Source organism: Python bivittatus, unplaced genomic scaffold (assembly GCF_059951505.1).
Source record: "Python bivittatus isolate LINGU-HERP-01145 unplaced genomic scaffold, Pbiv_v1 ctg000080_np1212, whole genome shotgun sequence".
Taxonomy (NCBI): Eukaryota; Metazoa; Chordata; class Lepidosauria; order Squamata; family Pythonidae; genus Python; species Python bivittatus.
Window position 1 is genome coordinate 50042552 of NW_028277035.1, and position 14137 is coordinate 50056688.

The 14137-nt window shown below is 36.4% G+C and overlaps 1 protein-coding gene across 1 annotated transcript in view; it reads right to left on the reverse strand.

Moving 5' to 3' along the window:
• Nucleotides 1-14137, reverse strand: part of DNAH1 (dynein axonemal heavy chain 1) — a 158679-nt gene that overhangs the window by 19378 nt on the left and 125164 nt on the right. Inside the window, exons 55-65 of the mRNA XM_025167399.2 lie at nt 8651-8842; nt 7128-7295; nt 6802-6993; nt 5703-5834; nt 4504-4629; nt 3459-3578; nt 2711-2860; nt 1692-1852; nt 1326-1551; nt 1043-1238; nt 322-473 (exon numbers count right to left, since the gene is read on the reverse strand). Of these exons, the coding sequence (XP_025023167.1) occupies nt 322-473; nt 1043-1238; nt 1326-1551; nt 1692-1852; nt 2711-2860; nt 3459-3578; nt 4504-4629; nt 5703-5834; nt 6802-6993; nt 7128-7295; nt 8651-8842 (1815 nt within the window). The remainder of the gene's footprint in view (nt 1-321; nt 474-1042; nt 1239-1325; nt 1552-1691; nt 1853-2710; nt 2861-3458; nt 3579-4503; nt 4630-5702; nt 5835-6801; nt 6994-7127; nt 7296-8650; nt 8843-14137) is intronic.

Below are 14137 nucleotides of genomic sequence, written 5' to 3' on the forward strand. Positions count from 1 at the left end.
TAGAGCACATTGTACTTTGCATGATTAGTAGAAATTATTACTTCTTGAAATGCAGATACATACTCCTTCTATTCTAGCTAGCAACGTATAAAAGACCTATTTCATGGTAGCTAGGCATAAGCTCCGAATGCCATTTGTGAAGGACACTGGTCTCATTTTCTCACTAATTTTCTTCCAGAAGGCTCCAGTTTATAATCTGATTTACTATTTCCATCAACTGATGTTTTTCATATATTAAACATAAAAAGACTGTTGTTCCTTATTTAGATGCATGTTACAGTCATATTTTAAGCCCTTAACAGAAGATGTCATTACTCTCACCATGTCTATTTTGCCTTCATTCATCATGATTCGGATGCACACTAGGAATGCGAACATGAGCTTGTGTTTCTCAAAGAGGCTGCGACAAACATTGCTGTAGAGGCTAAAGGTGAGGTACTTATTGATATTTGCAATCCGCTTCTTCAGTGTATCTGAAAGCAATAATTTACAAAACAATGCAGAAAATGATGCAGACTTGTAGCAAAATCTTAGTTCTTTTACCATAGGAGAGTTTATTATCCAAAAGAGATCCATGCCAGCAACAGTGTTCCTTGGAATTTTGCCTCATCCTTATGGTCATTTAAAAACTCATAGATACCAAGTGCTTTAAAAGTGTGCATCCATCTGGAGCTTTAATCATAGGAGCAGCTTTTAGGATGGTGAGAAAAAAACAAATAGCATGTGAACATATACCATAAACACCCATGTGGACATAGCACACCTTCTGCAGACTGAATGCTGCCACCATCATTGCTACTGACACCTTAATATTAATAATATTTCAATGGAGGCAGGAGAGGGAACGGGCATATATGAATACTCAATCCCTTCTGTACTGTATAAATTGTCATTCTGATCATGGATACGATCCATTTTATTTGCCAAGACCTACACTGTCCTGTGTATATAAAATGTGTCTCTGCTGATCTTCTGTGAGGAAGCAAGATGTTCTGGATGGGAAAGGATTGATATTGTATACGTCTTGAGTCATTCAAAATACCTGCTCTTTCAGAGTTTGAAATTCCTGTTAGAAATATGTTGAGGAACCACTCCAATGAATATTGATACATGGGATCAACGTTGGACAGGTCTGAGACACAGAAGAAAAGGATCTGGGTACGGACAGCCACAGGCACATACTCCAGCCGAGTGATATCAATATCTTTCTCTGTCTGCTCAGCTGCCTTTACTTTAGCCTGGAGGAGATTTAAAAAGAAAAGAAAATGTAAATTCATCTTAAGTCAAAAGAAACAGGTGTTTGAGATGGGGATACAAGTAGGCACCTGAATTTCTCCTGCTTTTAGCTTGGATGCTTCCAATACTTTGATGAGCTCCAGATCATCCACAGGGTTCCCCTCAGAGGAGCTCAGGCGGTACAAAATTTGGTCTTCAATTTCCTTCAGTTCCTGTTGCATCTTAGCATTGCTGACAATCAGCTGATTCTTAGCGTCTTCTAAGTCAGGGCGTTCTTCAGCTACCACCTGACCAAGCAACTGGTCCTCTAAGCCACTGTAGTTAGGTAAGCAAGTAAGCAAAGTGTGCAAAGAGTAAAATGAAAATAAAAAGCATATTTTAGTTATCCATCAATGAGCACAACATTTTAATTTGAAGTAAATATTTAACACAGGAGAGCAGTAAGTTGACATTACCTGGGGGATAAGGTGAAGTTAATCAGGGTAAGCTTTGTTGATAACTCTGGAGTGTAATGGGGATTAGGAAGGTTGGTAGTGATATGCAACTTGAAATCATCATGATATGGAATCACTGTGTCTCCCAGCTTCAGCACTGTGCTACCTTGTTGCTTATAAGTCTATATGGCAGGGAAACACGAACAAGAGAGAATGCGATGCAGGAGCAATGTTGTTTACTTTTAATATCATGATTTTCAACCTTGACAGGGGAGGAGTGACAATAAGTATGTTTAGAAGTGCTGTAAGGAAGATCGGAAGACACTTTTTAAAAATTTCATTTTCTTTTTTACCTACTGCATTTTATCTTTTCTGTTTTTCTTAATTTTGTTTCTTATATTTTTCCATGCTTATTTTTTATCTGCTTAAATTTTTTTCTAAATGTATGTCTGTCATGATTTTCACAGTGAGCAATATCTAATTCATTCAGAAGAGAGTGCATGGAGAGTATCATTTGGGATGAACCAATCTGTGTGTTTGTGGTGAGGAGGTTCATGGTCAAAAGTTAATGTCTGATTCCCAGGTGTTCTGATAGATTCTTTCACAGTCAGAATACTGATAATTTGTACATCTCAGTGTGAATCTCGCATCCTACTCCATTTGCAAATAAATTATATCATTGTAAACTACTTGGTGCAGAATCAATATTAGCATAAATTCGTTGCATCTTCCTTTCCTCTGTGTTATAAATGATGGGGAATGGCAAGTAGTGGAGGACTGTTACAGAGAAAAAAATAACAGGTAGTGAAAAAATTACGGAATTTCCTATTGCACAAAACTCAGCTGCAATATGCACCATCCTGGTCTTGGATGACACAAAAAAGAATACAACAGGCAGGCCTTAAAGATGTGAGGGTGGGGTAGAATCTAGTTTTATCCTAATTTTAATACTAATTTAGACCTGCTTGCCCAATGCTGGCAGCTGAGAAACAGCCTATCCCTGTTAACTTTATGACACACACACACACACACAAAGTCACCTGTTTCAGCAGCACAGGTTCAAGAGCTGGATCTAGTTCTTCCCCCACGTTCTCCAAGAGAAATGGTTTTCCAAAACGAATAGCATTCTCCAAGCTGCGCAGGAAGTCCCGGTCACTGAGCTTGCATGTATCTAACCCACTATCTTTTTCCTGAAAAACAGCAGGGTACAAAGAAAGGTACCAGATGCCTGATTTGTGTGAATGTGGAAGGGAATAAGAGAGAAGAAGCTGCTTAGAATGGGTGTGTATGTGGGGAGAAAGGATCAACATAGTGACATAAATTTTGATATTGCAATGAACATAACAGGAAACAGTGAATAAAACAAAGAACTATGCCAATGTGAAGTTCTGAAGACTGATTTCAGTGAAGAGTAAAATAATTGATAAATAGTAGCAAATAAAGTATCTACAGTCACTCTGTATACTACTCCTTCTCATCACCATGATCTTTGATCATGGGTGAAATTGATCTTCTGCCTTAACAATTCTAGAAAGGTTTTGCACCTAGGAAAGTAAAAAAAAAAAACTATAAAAATGAATGTACAGATTAAATAAAAATATAGTATAAATAATCAGTAGTTCAGTCATAGCAGAATATAATTTTCTACTGTTTGTCATTTGTAAGTTAAGTATTTTAAGAGGAAGAGATAAATAACAAGCCTTTTAGGAAAAAGCCTTTAATGTCAACTAGAAAAACTCCTTTGATATCAATGAATGTGTTTAATAACATCAAAAGGAGAAGGTTTACCAAGTTTTTTATCCATTTGTTGGCTTGTCCCTGTGGGTCTATAAAAAGAGTCCAGCGATGAGAAAACTGTGTTATCATACCATTTTCCACAGATAAGGTGTCGTTAGGCAGACCTGCAATCTGCATATGAAGAACATACAGGATTTTAAATAATAAATGCAAAGTTTTCCATCTTAAACAAAACCACACTGGCAAAAACACATGCTGTGCCTAAAGATATGCTAAATCTTGTAACCTACACAAATTAAGGTGTTTTTTTTTGTTTTTGTTTTTTTTGCCCAACACTGTAATGTTATCCTTTGATTCATTATAAAAATTTATTAGGCTTTGAGAACAACAGAGTAACTGAAGACATGGCTGCTCAGCTTTTATTTATAGAGTTGGACATGCTGTTTCAAATATTTCTAATCCTCACAGCATTGAAGAATATGGTGGCTCAGTTAAGATACACTCTGGCTGGTCCACGTGAATGATAGGAGCCAGCAGAGCTTTATGAAAGGAAAAGGTGCCCATATTTTCCAGAAACACTGCAATGTTCCTATTGCATAGGAAGACTACCATCTTACCTGACCTTAAGCTCTTTTGAATGAAATGAATAATTTAGGTTTAAGATGGTCCAGATATAATTTATTTCTCTGTTTTGACTGATTTACTCTTGAGTATGTCCAAGCAAACCTTATAAGAGATTTTCTGTACATAAGGATTCACATAATGTTATCCCAATGTACTGATGCCCAGCTGGTATATTGAGATAACAGTATAGAGTCTTTCAAGGAGGCATCATGGATGTTAAACCAGCAAACAACAATTCTAGGAGATATGGAAATCACAATCCCAAATAGCTGGGGGGGCACCAACATAACTGCTGCTTCTCAGTGTAAATTTCTTGAATATTTCCAGTCAAGTAGAACGTATAGAATTCCTGAAGCCATGAACTGCTCTTTTTGTATGATCACTCTTCAGGATTCATGTGCCTAAAAAAAATACACAGCAGTTCAAAGCATTGATACATGACAAAACTAGTCTGTATGCATATTAAGATTACCTGCCATGATCGGATTTTCACTGGGTCTCCAAGCGTGCTTATCAGATTTGGTTCTTTAGTGTGTGGAACATTATATAACTCTAGCTTATTTATCCATTCCTCACAAAGGGATATGCGATATTGACCCTACAAAGGAAAATAATCTATCAGTAATATGAAATCACCACTATTGTTAATTAAATTATTTTTTTTCAGTTACTTGTAGCCGACTCTTGATGTTGAAGGAGAGATTTGATGGCAATACGCTTGCCTGTTTTAGAGCATACAGTAGTCTCAATAGGAATAACTATTTTAGGAAGCTTCATACAATGGTTCAATTCAAATGTTATAGATTATGGTTTTGCATATTCCCTTTTATGTACAGATTTTTATTGTAAACATAAGCTCAACTCGATAATTAGAGCTTATGAGGAATTATTTCCAAACCATGATTAGAAATCACAGCTTGAATTGAGTTTGCAGTCTTTCTTAGTATTGCTAACCATAGTCAATTCCAATTTAGATAAAATAGCAAGCCTGGATATAATAACAATTTAGGTCTAACACGTTGACAATAGCAAACCATGGATTCCACCCCCATGAAAGTGGGGGGGATCAATGTATGAAAGATACTTGGATAGCAAGAACAACTTTGTATATTTGTGTAATTCTGAAAATGGTGCAATTTAAGGGGAAAGATAATGAGGTGTATCACACACAGGGAATACCTTGCTTCTAGTGCAATAGATACTAGTGCTCTCACCTTAGTGACTACAGACCAGTGATGGGTTGTGGCAAACAGTCTAAACTCCAGCTATTCTGAAAGAGACTTTATTCATTGCTTCAGGAGAAACCCAAACTCACATTCACTGTTTGTCTCCCACCCTTTGTTTTTAATGGTAGGATGACTTCCCACCATCTCATCTGACCTCCCAGAAAATGAACTGGGAGCTGAAGGCGGTGAGACTATGTAGAGGAATAGTAGGCCAGGGTTCTTTTTGGTTGGAATGGCTTGCTTCCCAGGGGTTTGTGTATGGAAGGGCTCATCTGTACACAAGTGTCTATAGTATAATTCTTTTTTAATGTTTGGACAGCAGATATATTGTCCTGGTATACAGCTATAGGGTCAATGTTGACTGATACAGATTTTTCCCCTTGGGCCAGCTTTATTCAACATAAAGCTCAGATATTGTGGAAAAGAAGACATTTATCTTGCTTACCGTAAATGGGCCTAGGTACGCAATGAAGCCAGCAGAAACTAGAACATCTCCTGCAATGTTGTTGATCATATAATCTAATTTCTGCACTGTTTCCTGCCAACGTATTCTTTCATCAGCCAGACCATTAATTAACTAAAGAAAAGAGACATATACTGTGTTATTTTACTTCTTCCTCAGAAGCGTCTCTTAGCAGAAAACCCTAACAGGAAATGCAAGAAAGCAACACGTGACACCTTCTTCTTAAAAGCAACATAGAACATGAAACATCAGGCTTCAATCCCCCACATGATTAAACTAACAACATAAAATAAGTGTAAATTGGGCGTTGAAAACTTTTCCTGGCAGACATATATTTCGGTGGAAATAGATCATTTTATTATTTTTTCCAGTGTAAAAATTCCAAGGAAAAAGAATTTGTAGGAAGAAAACCGTGTTAGTCTATGATGGTAAAAAATCAGAAGGAGACTGGTAGGGATAGAAAATGTGTTACTCATAGTGCTCCTCACTATCAGGTCCTTCTCCACTGCAGCCTTAAGCTGCCCCTGCCTTGTGCAGATGCTGGCTGGACTCTAAGCCATCTCAGCTGAATTCTGTCAGGACTGAGATGCTTTGGAATCAGCATGCCAGAATGCCAGCTCTCACAATCTCCCACTGGTTCGGAATAGATAGGTGGATAGATGTCCACTGGTGTTCTGCTTCATTGTTTTTGTAGTTGCTTGTGATAGAAGGGTTTTACTCCAGCTCTCAAATAGTCCAAATGAGTAAGTACTGCAAAGGATTTATCGCTGCATTTGCCTGGAGGTGGATTTTTTTCAAAACAAAAGCTCCGCTGTTTCAACTATGCATTGATGGACTGATTAAAAAGCAGCTCAGCTTGTGTGATTAATCATAGTTAAATCTAGCTGTAAAAATCAACTCTGAGTTTCCACAGTATAACTGGAGCAATCTATTTATCATCATTGCATAAAAGCTAGAAGCTAAGATTTGATTTGACTTAATTTGTTGAATTTATATCCTACCTTGCTTGAACAATTCCAAGTGAAAAAAATGCCAGTGGTATTTTTCAAATGAGTCAACCTTACAACTTGATTATGCTTACCTTGTCAGCTCGGTGCAGTCTTTGCTCACACTGATCACACTTCATCTCTAGTTCCTCTTTCGTGGCTAAAGTACCTTTGTACTTAGCCTGAAGATGGGCAATGCCATCTTCCACTTCTCGGAGATGTTCCTTGGCTTCATCAAGGATCTTCTGTGTGGCTTGTAGATCTTCTTCAGCTTCCCTCAGGGCTTGCTATGGAAATGGAAATATTTGTGAACACCAAGTAATTGCTGCTTTTTAAAAGCTTTTTCAGAAGATTCTAAAGCAGAGAAGATGGCAGTGGTATACATTATATGACTTTGAAAAAGGACTGCAATAATTCTTACGCGCTTTGGCTCCACAGCTTTTGCCACGAAGTGGTACTTATGCATAGCCCTGACCCACTGGCAGATTGATGTGCAGGCTTTGGAGACTTTAGCTACAACTGCTGGCTGAAATTCTTCACTGTCAATATATGGTTGGATGGATTTAATCACTGTATCTGCAATGTTATCCTGAAATGAGTTTTTTTAGGAAAAAAAATGCTTATGAATGCTGGAAGGAGGAAGATCTGAATGCTCAGGAGAAACAGTGCAAGACTTCATGATAAAAATATGTTAGATATATAATAATGAACCTTACAGTTCATTGTGTTAGTCCCTTTCCACTTGAAGCCAAGCCAAGGCAATGGTTAGGAAGCCAAGCTAAGGCAACAGTTGTGTTCCTAACACATTACTTAATCATAATTTTATAATCATGGGTTATGTAATAAAAAACAATAATAGGGAAGGGATCTTGGAAGTCTTCTGGCTCAACCCCCTGACCAGGGTAGGAATCATCAGACCATCCCAAACAAATAGTTGTCCAACCTTAGTTTGAAAACCTCCAGTAATGGAGCACCCAGGACTCCAGCCTGCAGGCTGTTCCAATTGGCAAGGTTTAAACACACTGAATCATAAACCATGCTTACAAACTACATTTGTTAAGTCATAAATAAGAAAGCATAATTTAATTTCTTGGGTTGAGTGAAGTCAGCTACTATATGTTATTTCGAGATGGCATTATGACCATGAGAAAATAATGCAGTGAGAGTTCTGCATCTCTGCAAAAAACTATCATTTAGAAGTTTTTGTCCTGAGAGACAGGAGTTTCCGCTTGAATTCTAATCTGAACCAGGGAAAAATTCAAGGGTTTGCAACTCTTGCCCCTCTCCCCTCCTTTTTTTAGTTGAGCAGTGTGAGTTCCTGATTCCCAGAGATTTTGCTGGCATTTTTATTTGGGGCACATAACAATAGCTGTCCATATGTAAAAGTCACAGAGGCAAAAAAGAAAAAAAAGGAATGGTGAGTGGTGAATGCATTTTTTCTTCCTACCAAGTACACTGGATTAGGTTGAGGTTTAATTATTATTGAGAAAAGATGTGGTAATGCTGCTTGAAAATGTAACACAGTAGATGTGTTATTTCTCTGGAGTACATGCATATTAACCAACTTCAGGTTTTATTAATTAAAGAAAAGTAGCACAAAAGAAAACAAATTGAACATTTTTAGATTCCACGATTACCCAGATGTTTAAAGTTACCAAGCTTTTTGTGTTTTTTTAACACAACCACTGCTCTTTTGGTTATAACAGCAGCTCCATCTACAGATAACAGGAGATAGTATGAATTATTGCCAATTGCCTTGAAACGCTCCACCTGCTGTTTCTTGCAGATCAAGCTGCTGCTAAAAAAAGAGGAGCAATTTTGGCACCTTTTTTGTCAGGGACAGAAAATATACTGTTTGTCCCTGAAAAGTAGGAGAAGACCCTGGAAACAAAATTGTATGTCTGTGTGTCAGTGACTGAGAATAAATGCCTTTCAAGTACTTACCTTATCATATTTAAATAAACTTTCAAGAAATTTCCCTGGATCCTGAAGAAGACCTTTGCCAGGCTCCCAGTAGTCATCTATCTTAGAACCTGGTTTCTCGCCTGCTATTTTTTTGGGCTTGACTCCCTTCATAATACAAACAGCTTCAATCACCAATTTCACTCCGAGCGGAGGACGCTGCATTGCTCGCACCTAATTGGAAATATGAAAAATTACATATTTTAAAAAGTAGTTCAGAATAATGTCCTGCCATCTGTAGAGCACTGATAATTATCCTCAACCCAATAAAACAATGTTAGAAAGAGCTATCTTTGCACAAGATTTAGTGATTGGCCTTTAATGTCACTTTAAATGAATACTCTTCATCTGAATTGTACTAATTATACGGTCTGCAAACAGTGATGAAAAGGTAGATCCCTGCTTCGAGGTTTATAACCTAGAAACAAATACAATGAAGGTCACAGGAAAGGAGGCAAAAATTACCTAGTTATATAATTGGAACAGATTTTGTGACTTTAATTTTTTTTTTAAATGAAGTACAGTACAAAAAATTCTGCATCACCGCCAACAAGAGTGGCTATACAGTGAACGCTGCCCCCCCATTTAATGTAGTGATTAAAATAAACTAAATGTGTCAAAAAAAGAGAAAAATAACTGAAAAAAAATCGATATAGTACTTCAATTGTTGTCATTAAATTTAGATCATATAGAATATGTTGTGTCATCTTTTCATTTTTAGAACACAGACTTTTCAAAAATGGATAACAAATTCATATTCATATTAAAATCAAGAGAGTAAATTTCTTTGTAATTAAATAGAATTATCCTCTTTGTCACAACCCAGGATTGATAGAACCAAAGTTCTTCAGGAGATGACAGATTTCACGTTTTAGGGCTATAATTCATCATCACACTGAGATTTTTACCTATCATATATGTAGCAATTTTAAGCCAAAGCAAAGCTATAATAGAACAGACTAAATCATAGGAGTTAAAGAATCTTCAGATATCCTATACTGCCAACATAAGAAATGTAATGTTCATTCCTTTTTAAACGTTCTTTGAGGGGTCCAATAAACATGAAATCATATTTCCTGATGAATTAACTTCATTTTTAAATCATAAGTATATTTTACATTTTTTAACAACTTGATCCATTGATTCTATAAAATTGGATATTCTAATTCTTCATTCCACAGTTCAAACATACTTTCAATTCACTTTTTAATACTGTATAAAATTGAATGGTTAGTTTCCATTCAAGTGTTGCATCCTTTAAGGAAGCCACAATTTCAGGTACCTCAAAGGCTGATAAAGTGCCCAGGTGAACTGTTTGATTCCAACTGTATTGCTTGCAGGTAGCTCAAACTCAAAATGCAATCTCTCAAAATCTTTAAAAGAACTGTTATAAATCAACCGATTTAAAGTATTAATGTCCTGTTTAGCCTAAGTATTCCAACAGAATGCCCTCCCCACTATATGATCTGGGATCAAAACATACAGTAAGTGCTTATCTATTAATAGCCAAATATGCCTAGCAGTTTTCAAAATAGGAAGTGTAGATCCCAGTTTAGTCTCTCTGTACCCTAAATCTTTCCAGGATTTCAAAGATGTTACCTACTTGCTCTCCAAATGGGCCCAAAGAGGGGATTAATCATCACATTCCCCCCAAAATAGAGATGTTAAAATAAAAGCCCAATGATACAGCTGAAAATTTGAAAGGTTAAAGCCCCAATCATCATAAGGTAGCCTTAATTTAGCCAAATATATTCTAGGGGATTTAGCTTGCCATAAAAAAATCTCATTAATGTATATGTATAAAATATCTACTGAAAATCTTAATGTAATATTCATTTTGATAACATTAATCTTACCCCAAAGACTTAATGTGAGTTTTAACCATCAAGTTATATCTACTAAAATTGTATCTATACATTTGGGTATATTTAATTCAACATACTGTGATATATTTAGAGAAAGATGTAATCCCAGATATTTTAGAATCTGTACAAGCTGTCTTCTTTATTTTAAAAGGCATATTACTTATATCCAAATTATTAAGACAAGCTGAGAAAGTTAGGCATAAATAAGTCACGATTCAGATATCTATATGAGCAATTCATCCAAATGAAAACTGGAAGCTTTTGTGATGATGTCATGAAAATGGCTGCAGGGTTTAAAAGGAGTATGTATACTTGTTTTAGTTACATGTGGCTAGAATTAGAATACAGGGAAACTTTTATGGAAATGGTAGGCTTTGAGAAATATTATAAATGTAGGTAGAGCGCTGGCATCATGGGGACATTTTAGACAGTTTATAAAGCCAGAAAGAAAAATATAAACTGAAGGGTTAGAAACTGTTTGGATGGCTGAGGTCATTGCAATGGTACAAGCTGAGATTCTTAGAAAGGATGCATTACTGTAGATTATATGAGTTGATAAGTGCTAAGTGAAATGATCTGGTGACATACTGAAAGTGAAAAACAATGTTAAAAAAAAGCTTTTTCAGTGGTTAACTTGGGAGAGAGATGATGATAAGTTCTGACTTGAGTATATTGAATTTGAGCCAACATCTGAATGCAAATATCAGAAAGACATTTGCAAATGTGAAATTAGATGAATGAAGCAAGTTTTGGCTAGAAAGGCATAATTCAGTGTCTTTGCTCTATAAGAAGAACAGACAACAAATTCTCCCTTCAATATTGATGCACTAACAAATTTCCACACCATTAGCTATATTGGCTGGAACTGATACAAGTCATAGTTGAACATCTGGAGAACTATGTGCTGACTGTCCTTTCTCTACATGTGTAAGGGGAGGACAAAGGTCACGGACGGAGGGATTCTAACACAGAAGACAAAGTAAACAAAAAGGTTTGCTATGCGGCAGCTTTCTCTAGCCTAATGCCCTCGGCCAGCATGGATATTGGCTTTTCTGCCTGGAAATTATAGTCCTGATGCATCTGGAAAGAACAGTGAAAAAGAGAAGTTGAAGAGAGTTATGAGGACTGAGGCATGAAAATGGATTAAAGTAGATGACAATGATTATTAAAGACAGCACAAAAACGGAGAAAAATGAAGACTGTATAATTGATTTTGGCAGGGAAAAGAAAGTTCATTATTTGAGTGAGGCAATTTCAGTGGAAAATAAAAGGCAGAAGCCAAGAGGGGAGTGTTTCAAGAACAGAAATGAAGGAGAGAACGAAATAAGATGAATAAGCCAGAATTTGTGGATAGAACAAAAGAGCAATAGTTGGCCAAAGAATCTGGATTAGAATAGGGGAAACAATAGCATGTCTGAATTGAATAGAGGAGAACAGACATTTTCTGCAATTTTGAGTTTCTGAGGATTTCAGGGATCATGACTAGTGAAGACATCATAATGTCTTCAAAATTCCAATTCTTTTATTGTTGCTTTTCTGCAGGGAATTTAATCCCCCAAACAGAGGGGGGAAAACCATTGGTACTTAACAGGAAAAAAGAGTACCTTAAGCCTTTGCAAGGCTTCTCACTTGTTTTGCTTCTTTACATTCTCTCTCCCCCGCTTGGCCCCAAATAAAAAGTAAATAATTTGGGCCCTACCTATACAGAAGTACTCTGGGCTACAAAGTAAGAATGAGTAAGGAACTGCACGAAACCTTTGGGTCATGAGCAACCTTGCCTTGCAGCAGAGAAAGCAGCAGAAAAAAAATGCAGGTTGTGTGATAGGGAGAAGAACTCAAAGCCTAATACTGTAGATATTTTATATAAAATGTGAGATAGTTATTGTTAAAGAATGCCTCAGAAATAATGATCAGACAAGCTCATCAGAAAATATAAAACGCTGCAATATATGAAATTTTACCCCTGGGTAAGCAATTATGCAAAAGTCAATTTTATTAAAATTGATGGCATTTATTTTGTTTAGGATTTGTTTGTATAAGGTATATGTGAAGTCTGCCTCTCAGCATTTCTCTAACAAACTTATTTTTTCTCTATTTAAAACATATAATTTGACTTCTGAATATTTGTCCTTCACAGATAAATTCAGCAAGTTTTAAATAGAGAATTCATCATAGGAAAATTATCAGCCTGAACACTACATAGAAAGAAATAACAAAATGTTTATAACTGACAAAGATGGAATGCACACAATTGAAAAATATGAGGTAAGCAAGGTGAAGAACTGTGGATCTTCAAATGTTGAATCACAGCTTCCTGTTGCCCCTGGCAGCATGGCCAACAGTGAGAGATTTTGGGAGTTGAAGTTCAGAAACACTTGGAAGGCCACGTCCCTAAAGGTTGATCCTTTCTAAGACTTATTAACCAAAAGCTTTTAGTTGAGTTCATTAACTCTCTTTTGGGGTCAGACCAATTAGTTTAATAAAAGTAAGCATTCTGCTCTATAATACACCTGTGGTCCTTGGATAGTCAGTCTGAGATGCTGCTTGCTTAAGTTGGAGGCAAAGGGTAAGACAAGGTTCCCCTTTATAACTAGAGAAAATGAAATGAAAAATTCAGAACATTACAATTTTCTTGCACAAAGATTGTTATTCTGAAAACCACCATTCAAATCAATATATGCTAACTAAATAACCATTAAAGGGACAGAAGCCTATTATTATTTGTCTACCTCACCACAGCTTACTCAAAGCTAGTATTATGGCTGACATTGTATGAAAATGTATTGCTTTGATATGCTGGTTTCATATTTGCAAGTAATCAATGTTAGACTTATCCTGCATGCAAAAAGAACATTTGTGACTGAACCTGTTAATTTAGATTACCATTATGGAGTAGGAGTGTAAATGTGTGCGTCAGTCACACAAGGTCAATGTGTGTCTTTTTATTTGGGGCTTCACTATGTTCAGTCTGATTAATGTTCAAATAAAAGTGCATACGAATGCAGTCTCACTTAGATAAAACTACAGATAGCTCCCAGTTTAAGAACAAGTTCTGTTCCCAAGGTCTGTCCTTAAATCGAATTTGTATGTAAGCCGGAACAGTATTGTATAATATTGTATAAGTAGTATTGTGTAATTAACTCCAACCTTTGTGTATTTAACTCGAATCATTGTATATTTAACTCAAATTTTGCTACAACAGGCTTCGTTCTTAACTATGGGTTGTCCTTAAACTGGGCGTTCTTAGCCCAGGGACTATCTATATCTAATATGATAACAGAAGGTTGTGCCCAGCATTTGCCAGTAGTTACTAAGTGGTGTGTATATGTGTATACATTCACACACTCACAGCGAATATAATTCTGAGAGTATTTGGAATGCAATGGTACATTCTTCCAAGTAAGTAAAGCACTGCAGCATTAAATACTAAACAGACTAAAACTGAAGTGTGTTCCAATAGAGACAGAAACAGTTTATCAAGGTAGAGTATTAGGGTTGTTGTAGCTGGAATCGGTGTGACTGAATACAAAAGAGTATAGAACTCCTGCATCTTTAAGAGACATGTAGAAAAGGACATTTTCAGCATGATAGGTTTCATCTGTAG